General features: G+C 36.4%; 1 protein-coding gene across 1 annotated transcript in view; it reads left to right on the plus strand.

Moving 5' to 3' along the window:
* Positions 1-24109, plus strand: part of Lvrn (laeverin) — an 85551-nt gene that overhangs the window by 14240 nt on the left and 47202 nt on the right. The window contains exons 2-4 of the mRNA XM_027941124.2: positions 16210-16352; positions 17541-17680; positions 20794-20920. Coding sequence (XP_027796925.2) covers positions 16210-16352; positions 17541-17680; positions 20794-20920 — 410 coding nt within the window. The remainder of the gene's footprint in view (positions 1-16209; positions 16353-17540; positions 17681-20793; positions 20921-24109) is intronic.

A 24109-nucleotide genomic window follows, 5' to 3' on the forward strand; every position in this document is an offset into this window, starting at 1 on the left:
TGGTAAGTAAATTTTGATGATACTCTATAATCTTCTCCAAGAAAAATAAATAGCTGATCCAGAAAAATGACCAGAGTTATAACATTTTGATTCATCCAAAGCTTCTAAACAATTATTATCAAGGACTCCATAAAACATTGCATTATGAAACTATTCTTTGTACCCACTGCTTCTGACCTTTGGAACACATTGCAGAGAATGTTCCTATATTGAAAGCCAGTTAGCTTATTGAAGATTGCTTACTCATCTGATAATAGTTGAATTGGGAAAGTAAAAAAAGAAAAAAACATTCTTTTCTGGTAAGTACTATATGAATCACTCAAATATTTCAGAACTATAGAATGGTTATAGGTTGACTTCCACCATTGATGACTTTTGAATAAAAATTTAACAAATAAAGAAATAAGGAGGCCTTTTCTGAAATTATCATCCTGAGGGTAAAACTAGATACACCACTACTGAGAATATTTGGGGACTATGTTCTGTTTCTACCCCTTGAAGATGAGCTTGGTCCTCCCGGAGACACTTTTTCATAGTACTTATCCCAGTGAATTAACTGAAACACTTGAAATTCCTTCAATAGGATGATATTGTATCATTGCTAGTTATGCAAAAAATTTTACATCCATATATTCATTTAATATGTGCAAAATTGACGTAAGGAAAGTTTGAACATAAGAGGCACAGTATCTAACACTATGAAAAATAATTTATAGCCAGGCGTGGGGGCACACATGCCTGTAAGCCTATTGGCTTGAGAGGCTGAGACAGGAAGATTTCAAGTTCAAAGCCAGCCTCAGCAATAGTGAGGAGGTTCTAAGAAACTCAGTGAGACTCTGTCTCTAAATAAAATACAAAATAGGGCTGGGGATGTGACTCACTGGGTGAGCGCCCCTGAGTTCAATTCCAGTACCAAATAATAATAATAATAATAATAATAATAACAACAACAATAATAATTTATGAACAATAATAAGAGTAACCTCCCTTTGTTGTTGGCATGAGAAGGCATGTTCAATCTTGAGAGGGTTTGGAATGAGATCTTTAAAATTAACATGCAGGAAATGCCTTCCTTTTGTTTAAGAAATCTGAAGTTCAGATTTTCACTTAGAAATTTCAGTGCTTTCTGAAGTTCCCACAGCATTTTTTGAGAGAAGAATAAGAACTAAGCAGGCTGTATTCTATGCCCCTCATCTTCTCTCTTTCTTTTCCTATTCCAGTTGTTTAATAACTAATGTTTATATTATGTATTTTTTCCTATCCTTTTACTTTTAACCTATATGTGTCTGGATATTAAAAATGAATTTCTATTGAAAACATAGAGTTGACTCTTGCTTTTTATACAGTCTAACAATCTGTCTTTTAATTGGTGGTAGACTGTTTATGTTTGATTTAATTATTGATTTGGCTGGGCTTAAATCTACACCTTGCTCTTAGTTTTCTATTATCCCATCTGCTTTTGCACTCACACCTGTGCTTGGTCTCTTCCTCTCTTTCTTGCTTCTTTTGGATTGAATATTTTTTAAATTCCTTTGAATCTTAATTCTTGGCTAATATGTTCTATTTGGGGAGGCGGGGATATGTGCATGGGAGGATTCCTCTAGTGTTTATAATATGCATCCCCAACTTACTATAGACTAGAGTCAAATGTTATCTACCACTTCATAAATAATCTATGAATCTCAGAACCATTTCCTTCCAGGTTCTATTATCCTTTGTGCTATAGTTGCTAAACATTTTACACTACATAGATTATATATCGCCATATATATGTATATATACAATCCCTAAACTACCTCTTCCTTCTTTTCCTCCTCCCTCCCTTTCTTCCTTTTCTTTTTTCTTTTTTTGAGACAGGGTCTCCTTAAGGTTGCTGAGATCAGCCTTGAAACTGTGATCATCCTACTTCAACTGAGGTGTTTGTCCTGCAATGGGCATTATTGATGACTTTTGAATAAAAATTTAACAAATGAAAAATTCTCTTTGTTTATTTTCATCTCTAGTGCTCTTCATTTCTTTGTGCACATCTAAGTTTCCATACTGTTGTGCTCTCACATGAAGAACTTTAATATTTCTTCATATTCAGGTCTAATAGTGATAAATTCTCTCAGCTTTTGTTAATCTAGGAAGTTATTTTTCCTTCATTTTTGAAAGAACTTTCTGCTGGATATAGAATTACAGGTTGGCAGATTTGTTTTTACTGTTGTTTTTAATTTCAGCAATTCAAAGATGTTATTTCATCATCTGGCTTGTATAATTTCTGCAGAGATGTCTGTGACTTTAATTTTTATTCTTTTATATATGATTTGCCTTTTCTGTATCTGTTTTTAAGCTTTTTCTTTATCACTTGTTTCAAGAAATTGATTTGCCTCAATGTGGTTTATCCTGTTCAGGGTTCATTGAGTGTCTTATATTTGTGAATGTAGAGTGCTTATAAAACTTTCAGACATTATTTTATTTTAACATTTGCTTCTGTCTCCTATTTTTTACCTATTATCCTGGGATTCCAATTACCCATTCGTCTGCTTCATCATTCCCTAGCATATCACTGAGGTCTTTTTCACTTTTTAAAATACTTTTCCTCTGTGTATTTGATTTTGGGTAGTTTCAATTGCTCTGCATTCAATTTTTTTTTCAATCTGCTTTTAGTCCCATCCAGTGAAATTATCATGCAAGACATTGCATTTTTTTGTCATTAAATTTCTACATTTTTATGTAATTCATTTTGTTCCTTAATACATTAGTATTTTGCTTTATATCCTTGGGCATATTGGATTTATTTGTAATTATTATTTAAATGTTTTTGTCTGCTAATTTTAGTATCTCTGTTGTTTTTTATTTCATTTATATTGACTTCATTTTCTCCAGATAATCATGGACATTTTTAAAAAATATTTATTTCTTGGTGTGGATGGACACAACACAATGCCTTTATTTTTATGTGGTGCTGAGGATGGAACCCCTGTCCCACCCTTGCTAGGCAACCGCTCTACCGCTGAGCCACAATCCCAGCCCTCATGGACATTTTCTTACTGCTTTCTTTTTCTAGTGATTTTTGAACATTTGTATTGAAGTATAATTGACATACAGTACACTGTATGAATTGAAACAATACGACTAGAGAAGTTTTAGTATATATCTGCAAATGTGGTAGTAAAAACTATACCACAATCAACATAATGGGAATGTCCATCACCTCCAAAGTTTCTTGTGTTCTTTATAATCTCTCCTTTCTCCACTTTAGGCAACCATGCACCTACTTCCTTTAACTGTAGATTAATTCACACTTCCTGGTGTTTTAAATGAATGGAATCATATAGTTTTTCTCATCTGACTTCTTTTACTCAGTAGAATTACTGGTCATATGGTAGGTGAATGTTTAAGTTTTTCAAAACTATGAAACTGTTTTCTAAAGCATTTATTTGACCGTTTAAAATTTCCATGAACAGTGTGGGAAAATTCTAGTTACTCCACATCTTTGCCAACACTTAATATTGACAGACTATTCCATTTTAGTCATTTGATGTATCAGGCTTTTAGTGTTACATCTGAGAAAACATTTGAATATGAATTGAAGTTTTCTGAGTTTTATTACATCTGAGAAAACATCTCAACATCATAAAGATTTCCTTCTATACCTTCTTCTGGAAGTTTTAGGTTTCATAGCTATAACTATGATTCATTTAAAGTTTTTATATATATGATAGAAGGTATGAATTGAAGTTCTCTCTCTCTCTCTCTCTCTCTCTCTCTCTCTCGCTCTCTCTCTCTTTGGCATTTGAAAGTTGAACTGTCACACCAAACTGTTAAAAGTTTGCTCTTTCTCCATTGATTGTTTTTGCGTCTATGTAAAAAAAGGGTCAGTTGTCCATATGTATATAGGTGTATTTTTCAATTCTTATTCTATTTCATTGACTTATTTGCATATATTTATTCCTGTTCCATGCTGTCTCGATTATTAGCTTTAAAAATATTCTTGAAATCAGATAATATTCATTTCCAAATTTTGTTCTTTTTAAGTTATTTTGGGTACTCTAGGTCCTTTGGTTTCCATATAAATTTCAGAATTATCTTATTAATTTCTAAAAAAGAAAAGAAATGAGAAAGACTGCTGAAATTTCAAGTGAGATTGCATTGAATATATATAAACATTTGGAGAGAATTAAAAAATTAAGGAGTGGGATAACTGGGTCAAAGGTGGTTCCATTCCAAGTTTTCTGAAGACTCTCCATACTGCTTTCCATCGCAGTTGCACCAGTTTGCAGTCCCACCAGCAATGTATAAGTGTGCCTTTTCCCCCACATCCTTACCAACACTTATTATTGCTTGTATTCTTGATAATTGCTATGCTGACTGGAGTGAGATGAAATCTTAAGAGTAGTATTGATTTGCATTTCCCTAATTACCAGAGATTTTGAACATTTCTTCATATTTGTTGATCAATTGTATTTTTCTTCTGTGAAGTGTCTGTTCAGTTCCTTAGCCCACTTTATTTATTTATTTGTGTGTGTGTGTGTGTGTGTGTTAAGGTTTTTGAATTCTTTATATATCCTGGAGATTAATGCTCTATCTGAGGTGCATGTGGTGAAGATTTTCTCCCATTCTGTAGCTCTCTTTTCACATCATTGTTTCGTTTGCCGAGAAGAAGCTTTTTAGTTTGACTCCATCTCATTTGTTTATTCTTTATCTTACTTCTTGCACTTTAGGAGTCTTGTTAAGGAAGTCAGTTCCTAAGTCGATGTGGTGAATATTTGGGCCTACTTTTTCTTCTATTAGGTCCACTGCACAGCAATGTTGATTAAAACGATAATTACTCATGACCCAGAACACTCTATTTGTGCTTTCTTTTAAGGAATTAACAGGAAATAAAGGAACTTCTTGTTTCTCTGCAAATAAAAAACAATTTTGAATTTCTAATTGTTTATTGCTAGTTTTTTTTTGTGGTTCAATCTTGTATGATATAAACTTATCAAACTTCCTTGCTAGTTTTTGCAGCATTTTTTTTGTGAAAAGAATGTAATTTTCTATTATATTTTCTACATCGGTTATCACACTATTTCCAAGTAAAGATGATTTATTTCTTTTCTAGTTTATGTGGCTTTTGTCTTATTTTAATGGATAGTGTCTTTGATACAATATTTAATAGAAAAAAAATAAGTGAAGATATCCAAGTATCCTCTTATTTTATTGCAAAAGCATTTAGTCTTGCATCATTAATTCTTTATGTGGGTTTTATTTTATTTTATTTTATTTTGTAGATATCTTTGAATAGATTGAGGAAGTGCTTTCTGAATTTTTAATTTTCTGAGTTTTATTGGAAATGGATGTCAGATTCTGTCAATTTTTTTCTGCATATTAAGATGATCTTATGATTTTTCTTTAGTTTGTTAAGTTACCATTACATTGATTTTTTTAAAAGTTGCATTTTTGTAATAAATCCACTTGGTCTTCATACATTAGCCTTTTTATATATTATTAGATTTGTATGCTAAAATTTTGTTTAGAATTTTTGCATCTGTGTTCATGAGAGATCCGGACTTTTTGTTTCCCTGCAATGTCTTTGGGTTTGATAACAAAGTAGCATTGACTTTAAAGAATGAATTCAGAAGTATTCCCTCTTCTTCAATTTTCAGAAAGAATTTATGTAATTTTTATTACCTTTTTCTTAAACGCCTGGATGAATTTCACCTGTGAAGCCATGTGGGCCTGTGAATTCTTTGTGAAATGTTTCTTAACTGCAACTTAAATTTACTCAATAGATATAGGGCTATTTAGACGATTTCTTCATGAGTGAGGTTTAATAGTTTGTACCTTTCAAAGGACTTATTCATTTAAACAAAGTTGTCAAAATGTTTTCTTTTTATTATTTTAAATTCAGAACCACATTACTTCTTTCATTCCTGATACTGGTGATTTATATCTTCTGTCTCTGGGAGCTGGAGCCCTTGTCTGGTACTAATAGGGAACAGAAAAATGTGAGTGACGGGAAAATGAGGTTAAGGGAATAATTCTGTAAATGGGGTCTACTGCATTGACCCCAAATGCTTTCTCTTTTTCTTTTTTTTTTAATGTAACTTACTAGCAGTCATGCCTGGCTTAGATCAACAGAATATGTTTGTTACACTCCTCAGCAAACAATCTGTTCACTGCAAATGAAATGCAGAACCAAACTGCTGATGAAAAAGAGCACAAGTTAGGGGCTGAGATTGTGGTTCAATGGTACAGCATGTGTGAGGCACTGGGTTCGACCCTCAGCACCACGTAAAAAGAAATAAAATAAAGGTATTGTGTCCATAAAAATCAAAACAAATCAAATCCTACAAGTTACCCTTAGTAAGATAAGGGCACTTTTGTGACCCTTACAAAGACCAGATCCCAGAATGCAGGCAGATAAGGATAATTCACCCTAACCATAAATTTGATAAGAACAAGTTTCAATTAAAACTGATCATCAAGGGCCAAAGTGAATTAAAGTTGGGATGGGGACTTAAAAGTCTGCTGTCCATCACATTCCACCATCATTTCTAACCCCATGACCCCTTCCTTCCCCTCCCACCCCTCTGGCCTAACTAAAGTTCATCTATTCCTCCCATGCTCCCTCTCCCTATCCCACCATGAGTCAGCCTCCTTATGTCAGAGAAAACATTCAGCATTTGGGTTTTTGGGGATTGGCTAACTTCACTTAGCATTATCTTCTCTAATTCCATCCATTTACCTGCAAATACCATGATTTTGTTCTCTTTTATTTCTGAATACTATTCCATTGTGTATATATGCCACTTTTTTTTTTTTATCCATTCATCTATTGAAAGGCATCTAGGTTGGCTCCACAGTTTAGCTATTGTGAATTGTGCTGCTACAAACATTGATGTGGCTGTGTCCCTGTAGTATGCTGCTTTTAAGTCCTTTGGGTATAGACTGAGGAGAGGGATAGCTGGGTCAAATGATGGTTCCATTCCCATTTTTCCAAGAAATCTCCATACTGCTTTCCATATTGGCTGCATCAATCTGCAGTCCCATCAGAAGTGTACGAGTGTCCCTTTTCCCCAACATCCTCATCAACACTTATTGTTGTTTGTCTTCATAAGAGCTGCCATTTTGACAGGAGTAAGATGAAATCTTAGAGTATTTTGATTTGCATTTCTCTAATTGCTAGTGATGATGCATTCCACTGTCATATATAAATAAAAATTAATTAAGAAAAAAGAATTTTAAAAAAAGGAGATAAGTTGGATTACTCAAATAAACTCCTTTCTTCTTGATTCTAAAAAAAAAAAAAAAAAAAGTCTGTTGTCACCTTGCTGTCAGTAAAAAGTTAAGACATGAACCTGGGTAGGATTATCTGCAAAGCCCTGGGACTCCCCAGTAAAACTGGAGGGCAGGAGGGGTGTGTTGTCTTTCTCTCTGAGAGGACCCATTATTTCCTTGATAATGTCCCTCTTTTTCCTTTTCCTGTCCCTTCTGTTTCTCTGAGAGACATGTCTGAAATCTTTCTAGCATGATTATAAGAATCTGGGTGAAGAGGAAAGCCTGTGAAAGCCTGCTTCAGTTCTGTGACAGGCCAGTGCCCTGTAACATTTGGTGTTAGGCCTGGTTTTACATACCTTATCTAAACTACCTCCATTATATGCCTCAGGTTCCTGGTGACTGAGGGAAAGTCTTGAGACAATTCATGGTTCTTTGGCTAGAGCACGCTCTAGTAAGGACCAAAAGGTCTCTTGATTAGAATTTAGATGCTACAGCCCTTAAGGATAAGAATTGAGGCTTTCACCTTTGACATTTTGGGGGAAAAAATCTTGCCCACTGGCAATTGAAAGATTCTTGGTGAAGGCCTCATACTTGTAGAATCTGAAAGCCAATGATCATGAGACTTTTCAACCCCAAGTTAAAGAGTCCTCTTTTTCTTCCTTTTACTCTCTAATATTTATCTCCAGACCTAAAGAACACAGTTAAAAGGATCCCTCTACTAATGAAGAGGTAATGCTAATAAAAAGCTATTTTGCAGAAATCAGGTGGCGTTAGATATCTTAAATATAACTCAAGGGGACACCTGTGCCATTATAAAAACTGAACATTGTGTATTTATAGCAACTTTGCTTATTTTTCTAAAGACTTAAGTGGTCTCCACTCACTAATCAGTAGCATGTTGGACCCTACCTTAAACTTTAATGAATTGCTGTCTAAAGAGACTGACTGACAATACTAATTGCTTCTGTGCTGTTTACAGAAAATGATGTTTTGCTGTCCTGTTTATTGTTGTCCTAGCATAATTCCTGTCCTGTATTTGCTTTGTTCAGTCACCCACCAATTGCCACCATGGATCTCTGGATTGCCTTGTTGCTAAATTCCCTTAACTGTCTATGCCTGTACCTGATAGAGAACAAGGACTTCACGTCATTTCACCTAACTTCACCCTCTCTCATACAGAAGCATCCAGGTCAAATCAATGCCCAAATATCCTAAGAGAATTTAGGGACCCAAAGTCATTGACAGGGGAATTATAGGGAACAAACAGATATAAGTAGTGGGAAAATGAAGTTAGGGATTAATTCCATAAGCTGGGCCCACTTTGCTGACCCCACATGCTTTCTTTTTCTAAAAAGGAATTCACTTACAGCCCTGCCTGGCTTAAGTCCACAGGATATGTTACATTCCTTAGCAAACAAATTGTTATCTGCAGGAAAAGTGGAGACCCCAAATGCCAATAAGATGAATATAAACTACTCCGAACGGGGTGAGGGGACTTCTGTGACTCTTACACAGACCAGATCCCAGAACTCAGGGAGATAAGGATAATTCCCCCTAACCATAAAATCTGTAAGAACAGGTTTCAATTAGAACTGGTCAGCATGAGTCAAAGTTACCTAAAGTTGTCGTAGAAGTGGGGACTTGAAAGTCTCATGCAATCCTCCTGTCAGTCAAAAGTCTAGAGGCAAACCTGGATGGGACTCTCTGGAAACCTCCCTGGGATACCCAATAAAACTGGAAGGCAGGAGAAGATTGGTTCCTTCTCTCAGAGAGGATCCCACTTTTCCCTTGACAGTGTTCCTTATTCCCTTTTCATATCCCTTCTAATAAATTCATGTCTGCTACTCTGAGAGACATGTCTGAAATCATTCTGGTATGATCACAAGAATTGGAGTGAAGAGATAAGGGGTCTTGGCCCTCAGCTTTAAATTAAGAGGGTGGAACTTTTCAAGTTTCCTTCTATTTTTAATATTCAATAAGTTTGATAAGTCTTCTTAGAGATTTATCTATTTTCTTAGCCTTATGTAACCAGGTTTTTGTTTTATTGATTTTTTTCTATTATTTCTTTAATTTCAATTATCTATGCCTTGATCTTTATTATTTCCTTTCTTCCCCATACTATGGACTTCATTTCCTTTACTCTTTTTATATTCTTCAGTTTGATACAAGGACATTAATTTAATATCCTCCTTTTCTAATATAGACCATTAGTGTTATAAATTTCCTGATATTTCTTTAGCAACTTGTCACAAATTCATTCAGTGCAAAATATTTTCTAAGTTCCATTTTGATTTCTTCTTGGCTTCATGCGTTATGTAGAACATTGTTATTTTACTTCCAAATATTTGAGCATTTTCTCATGGTTTGTACTGAGCTCCCAACATTTAAATTTTTATGTTATTGAGCACTGGATTTTTGTTGTATCGCTTTAAAGAATATTGATCTGTAAGATGAGTATGTAAGTTACTTGGTGATCCTCTTGAGCCTTGTTTTTAAGCTGAGAGCAACTCTGCCATGACTTCTACTTTAGTGCCTCTTTAGCTCAGTACTAGACATTACCTTTCTTACTTCTTCTACACAAACCACCTATTCTAGGAATTTCTATGCTCTGGTTTGTTGGAATTCAAACAACTCCTAGTACTATGTGAGCTCTTGGAATTGTTCAGCTTACGTTCCCTGGTACTTATTCCTTCACCAATGTTCTTCCTTTGTCTGACCTTATAAAATGCAGATTAAGGCATACATCCTAATGTAGTAAAAATACAATTTCGTTTTTCCCACTGTCCTTTCACAGTTTAGTCTATGGGATTATCTTTCCTATTCCTGCACGAAGACTCCAGCAACCCATAATTTTCTGCTCATTCTTGGGTGATGATCTACAGTCACAAAGTCAGAGGCAAAAACAAGGAAATCCAGGGGAATTCTATGAAGATTTCCAGAGGTCTTTCTCAACATAGCTGCTTCTCTCTTCTACTCTACACTGAAAATTTTAGCTGTGTAGGTCTTCCTGAGCACTAATCTCTGTCTTCTCAACTTAGTGAAATCATTGGATTCTCTTTCATTTCTCCTCCCTGTGCTATAGTTTAGAAATTGCTTCCCAGAAGAGAGACAGGGTGATTGTGGAGTTCACCTTGTCTCTTCCTGGGGATCACGGTTCTGTGCTTCTTGTTTTCTAATGTCTAAATTCAATTGTTTATTATATTTTGTCAGTGTTTTTAGTTTTTTTTTTTTTTTTTTCAGCATAAGGCTGATTTCAGTCAGATTTTCCCTCCTGGTGGAAAATAGAAGTTTTATCCTGTCTAAATTTGGAAATTCTATTAATTATAAGATTAATGTTAAATCACCTTCATGATACCTTTGTTAGATTTTTAGTATTTATTAAATTGTATACTTGAAGTTAGGCAGGGAACTAAAAAGGGCCCCAGGCTTGGGAGCCTGGACCCTGATTCTAGTACCATCCCTGCCACTTACTAGTAGTCTAAGTTGTGTAAATTTCCAGTGTGTCAGTGTTCAAATCTGTAAATTAAGATGGTGGGACTCTGCAAATTCTCTTCTACTTTCTAAATTTAATTAGAGAGGATCTATATCCCTACTCTTATATCCTTAGGAATACTTCTTTCATTTTTGATCATGGCATTCCCTTGATAAAAGATCAGTAGTAGTTGGGAGATATTTAGAGAAAGGAAAATAGAAAGATCCAGAGAAAGAAGTATGAAATAGTTGCAGGAAATTAGGATTAGGTTTGAGGAAAAAATAAAAGCAATGTGGCATGATCAAAATCAATCTCTTTCTGTACATGTAGACAGAGTGAAGAAAGAATTGAAAAGACTTTCTTGTAGTTTCTTTTTATGCTAGGAAACTTGGTACAGTGCTTAGGGTATGACACACAAAATAGATAATTGAGCAATATTAGGAAAAAATGTGGATGTCTCAAAACAAGGCCAGTGAAGTTAAGTGCCAGGCACATCAAGTTGATGATGTCATAGAGGGAAGAGGTCATTTCATTACCTATGTAAGCATTGAACCAATGGATTTCATTGACTAAGCAGTTTTCTCTGGGAAATGATTTTGATAACCAAATATTTAAATCCTGCATCTTTTGCAAACATACTGAAATGGCATACCTCATAATGCTATAAAAATACAAGTTTGTTTTTCCCACTGTCCTTTTACAGTTTAGTCTATGGTATCATCTTTCCTACTCCTATAACTCCAGTAACCTATAATTTCCTGCTCATTCTTAGGTGACAAATGATCTATTGTCACCACATCACAAATACATTCAGAGGCCAAAAGGAGAAAATCAAGTCTTGTGTAATACTCAAAACTTTGAATTTTATTTACTGTTATCTCTCCTTCTCACCCCACTGCATCCTCACTCCCTACTTCACAGTTGGCTCTGAATGGAAGCCACAAATGTAAGCAGTAGGAAAAACAAGAAAATTCAGTGACCAATGATTCAAATCTTTTATGAAGATTTATGAAGGTGAGGAGTAGTTGATCTCCATTTCTCCACCTCCTGTTTCTAGTCCTCCCTGCTGTTTTGATAGCTGCCACTTAAATCTCACAAGGGTGCAGAGGGCAGGGGCCACAGAACTAGGTGAAACATAGGGCAAGTACTTCTTCTGGCCTAACAAATGTCTTTATCCTTTAAGATATCATTTTGTTAGACTCTTCATGGTTTTCCTGATGTTTCACTTTCTCCTGTCATTCCCCTAATCCAGCAGGATACTTATTTCTGTGTTCTGATGGTCACTGTGACTCTCGGTCCTTGAACATCAAGTAATGAATCTCCACTGTCCTTCAGCTTCTTGCAGGTGGCTCTACTGGACAGGACAGGACAATCCTCATCCTGGCTTACTTTGTCTCAGACCCCACAGCTCTCAAGGAACACTCATACAACCCTTGCCTGGGACTGTAAGTGTCCCAAATTTTTGCTTCTGAAGCAGTCAGTTCTCTTGCCTTTTGCATTTCGCCTGGTAGGAATTGTTAGATTCTGGCCACAGTGTCAATTTCAGCTTTCCCATAGTGAGTTGGACACCAGTCTTTAAGTCTTTTATCCTTAAGAAACACTTTTACTGTTCTCTGAGGGTCTTCTCCCACTAGACTAGGGTTAGAGGATTGACCTTTTCCTATCTCCCTGACTTCATGGAAAGCTTGGCAAAATACCCACTGCCAGCCAAAAGATCTCTTCCCTGGTCTCTTTTGTAATCATTTCTTACCCTTGTCTTTTATATCTAGCTGAGAATCCCAAAAGGACCCCAAGTAAAGATTATTTACTTTGAAGATCTTCAAAGCATGGTTTGGCACCTTTCTTTGGAATGTTGAATCTATTATATTTTGTTGCCTGGTGGAAACTTCAGTTTTCAGATCCTATTACACAAGTAATAAACAAACATGATTTATGGGCCAATCCTTGAACCACAGTCCAGTGGTGTAACATCTGGCTCTACTAAACATTTTGATTTCTAAGTGTGTATTGTGTAAAAAAAAAATTAAGTAGGGGTGGGGGAAATGACTCTTAAAGAGTTTTACTTAATCTTTGACCAGCTCTGCTGTTTAGCACTTATTAACTAGAGCTGCAGGCATACAGAGTTCAATAATTTGGAATGAAATACCTTACTGTGTGTATATAGTAGGTATTTTTTAATAAGGTTGTAGATTTATTCCCCAAGGGCATCATGTGGTTCTTGACCACTGAGATCTCTTCCAGCACCAGAGAGTGGCAAGTCCATGTTTCTTTGGCAAGACAAGAGGGCAGGAAAGTGGCACTGCAAATATTTCCACATTAATTCCCTCACCAGTTGACCACTCTAAACATAGACTTAATGTGCACCATAATAACATGTTTCAGTAAAATTTGAAGGGAGAAGACAGTGGTGGATGGTTCTATTTTTTTGAGGTCTGAATAGCCTTACAGGGTTACTTGACTCCATAGCAGAGGGTGAGGGAAGACAGCACCCTTAGGACACCAGATGTGACTTAGTGAGATCCTATATACTGCTGATTGTTCCTGACCTTTGTAGTTAAGATTGAAAACCAAAAGGACAGTTTGTATAAATCTAAGAGGGAACTAGTTGAATAAGAGTCAAGTGAGTTTCTTCTATTTCACCTCTCTGGAGACCTGAATCATGGAGTTGGAAGGCATTTGCTTGATGTTTGATTTGTTCAAATGGTTACTCTCCAAGCTGGTGTCCTATTTGAGCCTGTAGCATAAAAGTTTGCCACTTTCTTGAAGAGTCTTGTTTTCTCCCTACTCTTCACCTTGTAACTTCTCTGAGATTCCTAAGTTTTGTGATGTCACAGCAGTGGAGAGGTTATCATCAAGCTTTATTTTTTGGTTTCTATTATAAAAACAATAGTCATCTTTTGGTTTTCCATATGTATAAACATGTTTTATATAATTTGGTGTGCTTTTTCACTCTGCACCACAATTTTTATGTTAATATGTCACCATCTGAACAAGTGCTCTGTAATTTCATAGTGCTATTGACTTCCTCAAAGTCATGCATGAACCCCCAAGGGGAGGGTTCCCCAACTTCAGATGACTCAGTCATGGTCACCTCATGGGCTCTTTATCCATCTTTGAATCACAGTTTTAGCATTCTAATTGACCTTCAAGATCATCTAGTCCCATACCTGCCTTTTAAAGAAATGGATTTCTAGAGATTTTAAGCAATTTCTCAAAGTTACACAAATTTGTCTATACTGAAGATACCAAGCAAAAACTCATAAGACTGAATTCTCTTTTGATATTTTTTCCCACTAAGCTGTCAGTTGAATGAATATTCTCTACATTATCCCATGTCTCCTAAAAACAGCAGCTAAAACTATAAACAAATGCCAGTATAAAAAACACTACAGGGCTGGGATTGTGGCTCAGTAGTAAAAGTGCTTGCCTGGCATGTGTGGGGCACTGAGTTCAATTCTCAGCACCGCTTATAAATAAGTGAATATAATAACATCCATCAACAACTAAAAATATATATTAAAAACTCTACAAAATTACTTCAATATTATATATGCTAATATTAAGCTGTTGGTATTTTATAATAGCTCCAAGATTGAGCAAATGCTTATTTAATTGCTATGAAACAGCTTTTGTAAAGTATTGTAAATGATACAAAAAAATGCATAATCCCTAACTTCTAGTAATTTTTATCAGAGAAAAAAACAATTATTATTCAGCTTGTGGTCAGCTCTAACCCTACAACCTCTTTAAAACATTTTGTCCCATCATTCCAGACATGGAACACCTATTAAAACTTAAATATAATATATAATATGCATATAGTTATATCATAGTATTAATAATAATATAATTACATATAATAATGTTAACTATATTAATGTCAGTTAATGTAATAATATATATAAGCTCTAATTTAGAATTTCCAATATATTTTAATACACCTGTGCAATTTCTTTGAAGTAGTCACAGAAATTAAAACTTGGGATTTAGGGGCTAATGCATTTGTAATTAGTGATTCCCAACCCTCCACCCCTACCTTGTAAATACTGCTCTTTGATTTCTTCTCTGATTCATCTGAATCAAGAATGATTTCTTAGATTTAAAGAACTATAGGATAATTCAAATGTGATATTTTGGTAAATTTAGTCCTTAACATTATAAAAGCTCAAACAGCAATAAAATAGTATCATTATTTTTTTACATGGACAAACTGAGACTCAGCAACCTTATGTGATTTGTTCAGGATTTCCCAGTCAGTAGGAGAGGGATCAGGGTCTTATAGTTATATTGGGTGGTGTTAGAGCTCACAGGCTTCCTGCCAGTCCATGCAATAGAGTATAATAAAATAGGAAAAAGCAAATAGCAAAAAATGCTAGTTACAAATTATAGTTTTGTCCCAGTGAAGTTATAGACACACCAAATTATCTGACTATAAGAGGTTTCCAAATGTGTCCCGGTGCCCCATGTGTCCTTCCTAAAGCTGTGTGAATTTTTTTGTTAGAAGAGAAGCCTTATTGTGGGGAAAAGAAGGGTTCCCCAGGGTAAGGAATGGAGGGACACACCCTTTCAAGATATGTTTGTTGAATTCACCTTTTCCAAGAATTGGGCCTGAAGCAAGAATAAAGGGATCAGAGATAGTAAGTCTTAGGATCCTAATTGACAAAAGAATTTAACATTCACAGCAGTCATCTAAAGACAGGGTCCCAGGTCACCAAGTGGCAAGTGGGATAATAGGATTTCAGGTTATTTGCTAAGATCCCTGTTCTTGTCTAACTCAGGCAGTGTTGTGATCCTGACATCATCTTGTTTGTTTAGGGAACCTTGTTCCCAAGATTTTCCTTATAAATTATCAGTGCTCTGTGAGATAATGTGAGTTTTGTGTTTTTCCATGGAAGAAGAATAAGCAGCAGTAGAGATTTGGCGAATATATGTGGGTAGCCACATATAACTAAAAGTTGTTTTGTTCAGTTGGCATGAACCCATAATGTTTACCCCCAAGGGTGTCCAAAACAAAACCTTTCATAAGTTTTCAACCAGGAAGAAAAGGGAACGTTTGGTAAAAAGAAAAGAAATATAGACATTTTTCAAACTGACTTGATGAAGGCTGAAAGCAATATACTATCCTCAAAGAAGTAATCCTCGTTTTAAGAAGGCCAGTTCCTCAAAAAACAGGCATGTGTATTTGCTATGTTTGTTTCTATTTTGTTTATAAAATGTTTTAAAGGTTTATGATGCAATGAGGAAAATATTATTTTGTGGTTGAAAATTAGAGAGTTCTTTTTTTATTTTAGGTCTTACAGGAATTCTAAGGTGCAGTGAGAACTGGAGAGAGTGTTATGGGAGCGCAGTGAGGAAGATGCAGAAAAAGTACCTGGCTCCTTCCCACACACCAGACTTAATTATAAGCCACAATCTCTCGCTCTTTTTTTTTTCCCCCTTCCATCAATTTAGACAAAAATAAATGAATTTTTCTCCAAAATGTATTTCAGGGCCCTCTTAGCATCTCAGATGGAACCAACATTTGCCAGGAGTGTTTTTCCTTGTTTTGATGAGCCAGCTTTGAAGGCAACTTTTAATATTACAATTATTCATCATCCAAGATATGTGGCCCTTTCCAACATGCCACAGCGAGGTAAGTAATACTTCCTGTCATTACAGAAACATAAACCTTGCAATAGCTTTTATGATGATCGTTTTTCTATGCAGTGTGCTAGTAGTTGTGGCCTGTTCGAACTGGGGAGAGCCATCACGTAGGTATGTGTCAGCCCCCACATTTTGGAGATGATAAATCCTGATTCTTTTTGCTTTAGAATCCAGGGCTGTTAACTGTTCTTATACATTGGCAGCCTACCTATCCGATAGTTTGAGTTTCAGCTATTGATCATGAGTGATAACCAGCTAGTGGACTTGGTCTGAATCTGATACACAGGTGTATTTTATTTGTCTCATGTGATTTTTCTTTTGATTAAATTAGTTCCAATTTTTAAAGGTCCAGACATTTCATGTAAAAATATAGATTTTTATTGCTTCAAGAATTCAGCACCTCTAACAACACTGGACCTGCAACTTTTACTGATAGCCATCAGTTGCAGCTGAGAAATGTCTCCCTTCTGCAGGCTGGCCTCCATCCCTTAACCTGTCATTGTCTCCAGCACTCAAGGTTGGCGTACACCAGCCCCTGTCACATCAAATGCCTAGCTCTCATGAACATTTGGGTTTGCAATTTCAGCCATAAGCTCTAGACTGCCTCTGCTGGTTACCTTGCTGAAACCTGAGAATGGTAGAATTGTATCCAGGCAGCTCTAGATTAAGCACTGGGGGAAGTGGGCCAGAGTAGGAAAGAGAAGTGGGTAGAAGAGAGAAAAGGCAGATTGGGGATCAGATTTACAGGCCTCATAAACTTGACCCTTAGACAACCCCATATAACTCAAATTGCTGACTTAGGCCCAAGACTTTGTCCTTAGGTCTCCTCTTAATATACTTTTAATTAATTTATTTGAAAAATTAATTATTGTTAATTAATTGTACATATTTGTGGGTACAGTGTGATGATTTACTATAGGTATGCAATGTGTACTGATTACATCAGGGTAATTAGCTTCTCTATCTCCTTGTCATTACCTTGTGTTTGGAGTCTGGGGTGATTGTAGTTTACAATAATTTAATGCAGTTTTGATGGTGTAGGGATAGTAGAGAAATCTAAATGCTAGAACTTGGGGAGTTGTTGGTAAGTGGCTGGAAACTGACTTGACAAATTATTTTAGAGTTAAATTTTATTGCCTATGTTTACAGTGATTTGGACTAAAACACATTTCTCTAGGTCAGTCTGAAAAAGAAGATGTGAATGGAAGCAAATGGACTGTTACCACTTTTTACACCACACCCCACATGCCAACCTACTTGGTCGCACTTGCCATATGTGATTATGACCATGTCAGCAGAACAGAAAGGGGCAAGGAGGTAAGGAAGATTCATTAGGAAGGAACAAGGAATTGACTGCAATTATTCACTTACTCTGCCTATATCTGGGTGTTATGCCTATATATCCAATTGTCTCTTCCAAGCCCTGTTAATGCTTTTGGTGTGGTTTTGCAAAATGAGAGATAATATTTCCTGCTACTGCTCTGAGGAGGGGTTTCCATGGAAGCCACTCCTCAAGGCAAGTTCTGAGCACCCTCTTCTTGTTTCTGCCTTTGCAGAGGATGGGAAAGAACAGGGAGAGCAGCCACGCTGTTACCTCAAAGCTCAGATTTAGTATATATTGTACTTAGCCTCAAGTGCTAATGTAGTCTTGAAACTGGTGATACTCAAAGTGTTGAATACCAATTGGGGCCCAGGCACCAACCAATCAAAATAGACACCAGCCAGGGGCAACTGCTGTGTCTGAGATGGTACATGCAGGTAAAATGTCATCCCTGCCTAGAAGCTGGGCTGCTGTGTTCCTCAAAGTCTGTGTGGGGTGCTCTGTTCTGAAATACCTGGTTTCCATCCAATAATACCCTCAGTACATCATAAACTTTTAGGAAAATATTAAGATTATTGTGATAACTTTATATACTGTTCTCCTCCTATCAGAGTGCGGAGGTAAGTAAGGCCAGAGCCTTCAGCCCATTTCTTTCTACTTGCATTAGTTTCATGGGGTTGAGAGAGATCAGGCCCTACTGAGTGTGACTGAGCCACACTGGAGCCTGAGATCTTCCAGGCTCATACCATTGACAGGTAGAGATGAGGAACTGTAGGTGAGCCAAGCCATCATGGGGGAAGAATCTGTCAAAGCTGTTCCTTGTACATTCCTTCTAACCTAATGAATTAGTAATACTGTCTTGGATGCAAACATAAGTTTGTTATCTTCCTATGCTATTTACCCCAGTCTGATTTCCCTTACTGAATAATTACTAGGAGATCCTTGACATTCATAGATATAATATTGGTCAAGAAAAATTTTCATGACATACCTCGACAAATCTGCTCAGGCATGACTTGCAAACTAGTGAGAGACCCACAGTGGTCCCTCGGAATCCACCCCTCAGGTTGCTTGTTGTGGTCAGTGCTGCTCAGCCAACAATTCTTAGAAAGAAATAAAATCTGTTACTTCATGAAAGATCACCCTATAAAGAATACCATCTGCTATAGAAACAAGGAGGAAATGATTTGCATGCCTCATAAAGTAATATTCTTAGCCAGAAAACTGAAGTTTGGGTTGAGTTTATCAGTGGAATGTTGCATTTGGCTATGGCTCAGCTCTATAGTGTTGATGAGTCCACCATATACTCTACAGGGATACCAGAATGTTTGCTTGGAATAGTGTCCAGCCTATCTAAACATTGCTCATTAAGTAAGAGATAAAGATTTAGTGGAATGGGGAATGTAGTTAATGTGAATGTGAAGTATGAGGATAAACATAGGAGACTCATAAGTAGGGATGGAAATAACTCTGAGTGGAATTTGGCATACACAGACATTTTCAAAGATATTATTCTTTTAGATGTCAGGACCTGCTGTTTTCAGTAAGGACCACCAGAATACAGTGGTGAGCCAGGTATTATTTGGAAGGAACTTCATAGCTGCATCTCCAAAATAATCCTTACCATTTTGTGTTCCTTGCTGCATTTCCAGGGGCTACACATTCCATAGTTCACCTCACTTTGGGCTGGAAGAATGGTCACTTATGGGAGGAGTGTTGTAAACTGAAAATTAATATGTAAACATGAGTTGTCAATGCTATTATTTTCTGGAAGGCTACGGTTAAAACACACACATTATCTCCACTGTGGCGAAAGATGAATATTATTTCCACCTTTGGTTGATCAGGCTTCCTGTCACCTCAGAAGTTAGAACTTGAGAAGGGGGAGAGTAGGTGTAGTGCAAGGGCAGGGTCTAGTTCTGAGGTCATCTTTCCCTCTGTAATGAGGCCTCTGCAGCTCAGAAGAGGCAGAAAGCAATGAAAGGAACCAGGCTGGAGGCTCAAGAACAGGTGGTTGTATTTTGTGCAAGAGGAACATTCCTGAACCTTCATGTAATTCAAAATTCACATAATTCAAGACAAATTTTCCAGTGGAAATAAAAGCATGGTTAGGTGAATGTGTTCTTGGAGTACATAAGCCTGTAACTATTGTTCAGCTTTTGGGTTTTTTGGGTTTTTTTTTGACATTTCCTCCGGTGTTTTTAGAGAGCTCTTTCTTAAGTTAATTGCATTCACATCAGGACATATATTTTAATATCCTCACCTCTAACTTTTGCTCCAGGCTTTCTTAATTTTATGTATTTTCTTTAGCATTAATAAAACTATCCTATTAAAATTGTTTAGATGCTATAGTTGTAGAGTATTTTATACTTCCATATTACAGTAGTAATGAATGTTAAAATAGTGGAATATTACTCAGAAAAATCACAGATAAAAGTTCCCAAGGACTCAAAAAATAGTGTGGTTACATAAAACTGACAAAAGACAGCAGAGCTTCCTTTTTACCATCTAAAGTGGAAGTGTCCTTTTGCAAGAGAATAAGCAGAGAATATAATTTACTTGCTTTAATAGGTCTAAAATTATTAAAATTTTAATGGACTTTTTAAAATTAGGGGAATTAATTATATTTTAAAATTTGAAAATAAGATGGGACAATTAATATTTTAATTGCTGAAAACCATTTTAAATTTATATAATTTGATCTTCCCTCATTTACACCATATGGTATAACCACCACTAACAGCCCAATTATGTTTTGGGTCATTAGAAATATATCCTGAAAAGGGAAGAATGGATTCAAAGTGTCCTTTTATGTAGAATCTGCATTTTCTATGGGATGGTGGTATGGACCATTCCAAGGGTTGTTTTTCAATTACAGAGTAATGCATATTACTGTCAAAAGTCAACATTACACACTTTTGGATCTTAACTCAGTCAACTGTCTTCTGGGGTTTTCTCAGCACAAGTATTCATTGAAGTGTTTTAAACATGGAGCCTCTGAAAAGGTAAGAATTTGGCTGTAGAGCTATAGGAAGAGGGAGCAAGCAGGCTGCCACTTTTCCAAATCTCTATTGGTTTTCCTAATCACCGCTGAATTGTTTTGATTTAGATACACATCTGGGCCCGGAAAGATGCCATTGCAAATGGAAACGCAGACTTTGCTTTGAACATTACAGGTCCCATCTTCTCATTTCTGGAGGATTTATTTAATATCAGTTATCCTCTTCCCAAAACAGGTGAGGCATCTTTTCTTCCAGTGCAATTGGTTTCTTGTTATGGGGCCCTTGAGTTGAGGTCACAAGGTGCTCATGGGAGCCTTTAAGGACTTACCTTCCATTGTTATGTTTTGCATCATCTGAAACCATAGAGGCCTATCTGTTCTTTCTCTGTGTGGTGCCATGTCCCCAGCAGGGATTCAAAAACTTTGGGGTTTAAATTCCTCCTGGGCACTCACTGGCAGCTCGCTTCCTCCAGATCCTTCTTTCCTTTGTGTTCTGGGCTTTTCTCACATAATGCAAGTGTGCTGTGTGGGGTTCTGGATCCTTTTAGCTAGTGGGCTTGCATGACATACTCCACTTCCCTTCAGTTTTTTTTTTTTTTAATATTCTTTAGCTCTGAGTCATTGGATTAGGACTTGGTGGTCACATCTGTGAATTTTCATTGTATAAAATTGGAATCATGTGTGAATAAAATATGATCCTGAAGGTGATATGTAAATATTTTATTGCTCATAGATATGTGGTATGTATGTAAAATTGTATGAACCACTCAGTTCAGAAAGTTGCTCAAAGTTTTTTTTCTCTCTAAATGGAGAGTATCATGTAAATATGTTTTATTCCTTGGACATGTTAGTGGAAGTCTTAGAAATAGGACACTCTGCCTGTAGTGGCAAACGGTGAAAGAAGGTGGGGAGTAAACATTTGAGGCCTGAGGCTCTGGAACACCAGAAAGCCAGAGGCTTTGCAGCTCTAAGATTCTGCTAAGAGGGAATAGTGAGTGAAGGGATGGAACCAACTTCAGCCCAGTGAGAGATTCTGGAGGTGACATCTGTCATTTATGGGGTTGAAGGCAGCAGAATGGGCTTGCAGATGAAGCTTCTAGCATTTCTTTGCTGGAGGCTCTCAAGGTGAACTTTGTCTAGACAAGAAAAATTCCATTTGTGTTTATTTAGATGAGAGTCCAGAGTTATCTTGTTCCGTTAAGGCACCCCCATCCAACTAATTACCTTATTATCTGTTACACCCACCCACTCACTTCTTTCCTACCCCTAGTTCTCTCTAGTTTACATCACCAATATCTCTATATAGAAGTCCTCGTCTGATTTTACTCCCCTTCCATTTTGCCCCGCATTCTGTCCTTCCATACAAAGCCAGAAGGATCTTTTCAGAGAAAAATCTGATCACATTTTTCAGTCCTCTTTAAATCTGCCTTGTGGTTTCCCAGTTCCCCGAGGATAAAGTCCCAGCTCAGTACCATGTCTTTAGAATGGTGCACCGACCTCTTCAGGGATTTCTCCAATTCCTCAGAGTAGAAAGATGTTTGAACACAGTCTTTGTCCCTTCCTATGTTTCCATCTCCCTCTTGTTTCCTCCCGTTTCTTGCACATGCAATTTGTACATCCTGGACTGTCTTCTACTCAACTGGCTAATTCTCATCAACTCAGTGTCCCCTCCTCCCAGAAGCCATCCTTGACTTCTTCCCTCAGGCTTCCACAGGATCCTGTGCACCCCTCCACTTGAGCCCTTGACAGGCTGTATTCTAATTGTCTGCCCCATTTGATTGGGAGTAACCAGGGTCAGGATCTGGATTGTCATTTACCTCCAGAACCTTGGCAGTGATTCTCTCTGATGGTAACCAGTAAATAAATTCAGGGTGGGGCGTGTAGGATGATAGAGGAATAAATACATGTAATCAGTTCCGCAATGCCACTAGTTCTGACTAACTTATCACCTCCTGAATAGTGAAATTGTATGTGCACTTTAAATATATAAAAGCATAGCACCCTTCATAGCATCTTAGCCAATGTTGCCCTATAAGTACCCATAGGTGCTTAATTAATACTTCATTTCTATTGATAGATGATTAAAATAAGAAGTTTCTCTATTGCTGGATCTTTAGAAGAAAGATAAACTAATGTATCTTAATTATTTCAACTCATGGTGGAGTCACTAACAAAACAAAACAAAAACAACAATGCCTTTCCCACCAGCAGTTCCCACATATGTCATTCTTGGTGAGTCAGAAGTGAGTTATTGGTTAATCCATTCTCTCGATGAATTCTGAGCTCAGAATCTAAGATAATATAAATTGTATTTGTATATCTATAGTAAGTAGTAGCATTTTTTTTTCTGGTGTGGCTATCCTTTTAACTCACTTTTTTTAAAGTCAAAATTTACTGAGCAAATACTGGAAAATAACAATTACTTCCCTAGGTGCCAAGTCAACATAAAAACAGAAGGTGGGTAGGGCTCTGCTCAAGAAACAGAGTTGGGGAAGCAGCTTCTACATGTCAGAAACACAAGTAACAAATTATATCAGCAAGAGATAGAGTATTAGGCAAATAAGAGTCTTAAGAGAAAGAGGATGAAGAAATGGTAATTGAAGTGTCCCAAATATATAAACATCTACAAATAAGTAAGAAAATACAACCCAACAGAAAAACAAGTTAGATGAAAAGAAAAGAGAGTATATGTGGCTAATAAATTTATGAAGAGATGTTTTACTCCATTAGTAATCAGAGAAATGAATATCCAAGGCCACAGTGAAGCATCATTTTATATTCGGTTGTCAGAAAGTAAACATTTTAATAAGTGGCAACTGTTAGAGAAGATGCAGTATCCTTAATGAGAGTATCAATTATTACAACCATTTAAAGCATATTTATTCTCTTTCAGTATTGACATTAGAATAACATTCCTAAGTAAATCCTTAAGAGAAATCTAAATACACATGTACTAGCAGATGTCAACTGGATTATTCATAGCTAGCTGAGCACAGTGGCCCAGCCTCCCAGAGGCTCATAAAGCTGAGCAGAAGGATCAACAACCTCAGCAATTTAGGGAGGCCCTAGGCAACTTAGCAAGACCCTGCTTTAAAATAATAAATAAATAGATAAATAAATAAGGCTGGGGATGTGGCTCAGTGGTTAAGTGCCCCTGAGTTTAATTCCTGGTACCGAAAAAAGTCATAGCTGTACTTTTTATAATAACCCCAAAATGAAAACAACAAAATAGTCATTGATAGGAGAAATGATGAATAAATGATGGTGCAATTTTCCATTATGTAAAATTGGTATAGCAATGAAAATAAAGCACTTATTCAACTACTCTGAATTTTGTTACAAAACTAAACTATATATTTATGTATAAATATATATACATACATACATGATAATATTTCTTTAAAGTAAGGGAATGGCAAATATA

The sequence above is a fragment of the Marmota flaviventris genome, chromosome 5, assembly GCF_047511675.1.
Source record: "Marmota flaviventris isolate mMarFla1 chromosome 5, mMarFla1.hap1, whole genome shotgun sequence".
NCBI lineage: Eukaryota > Metazoa > Chordata > Mammalia > Rodentia > Sciuridae > Marmota > Marmota flaviventris.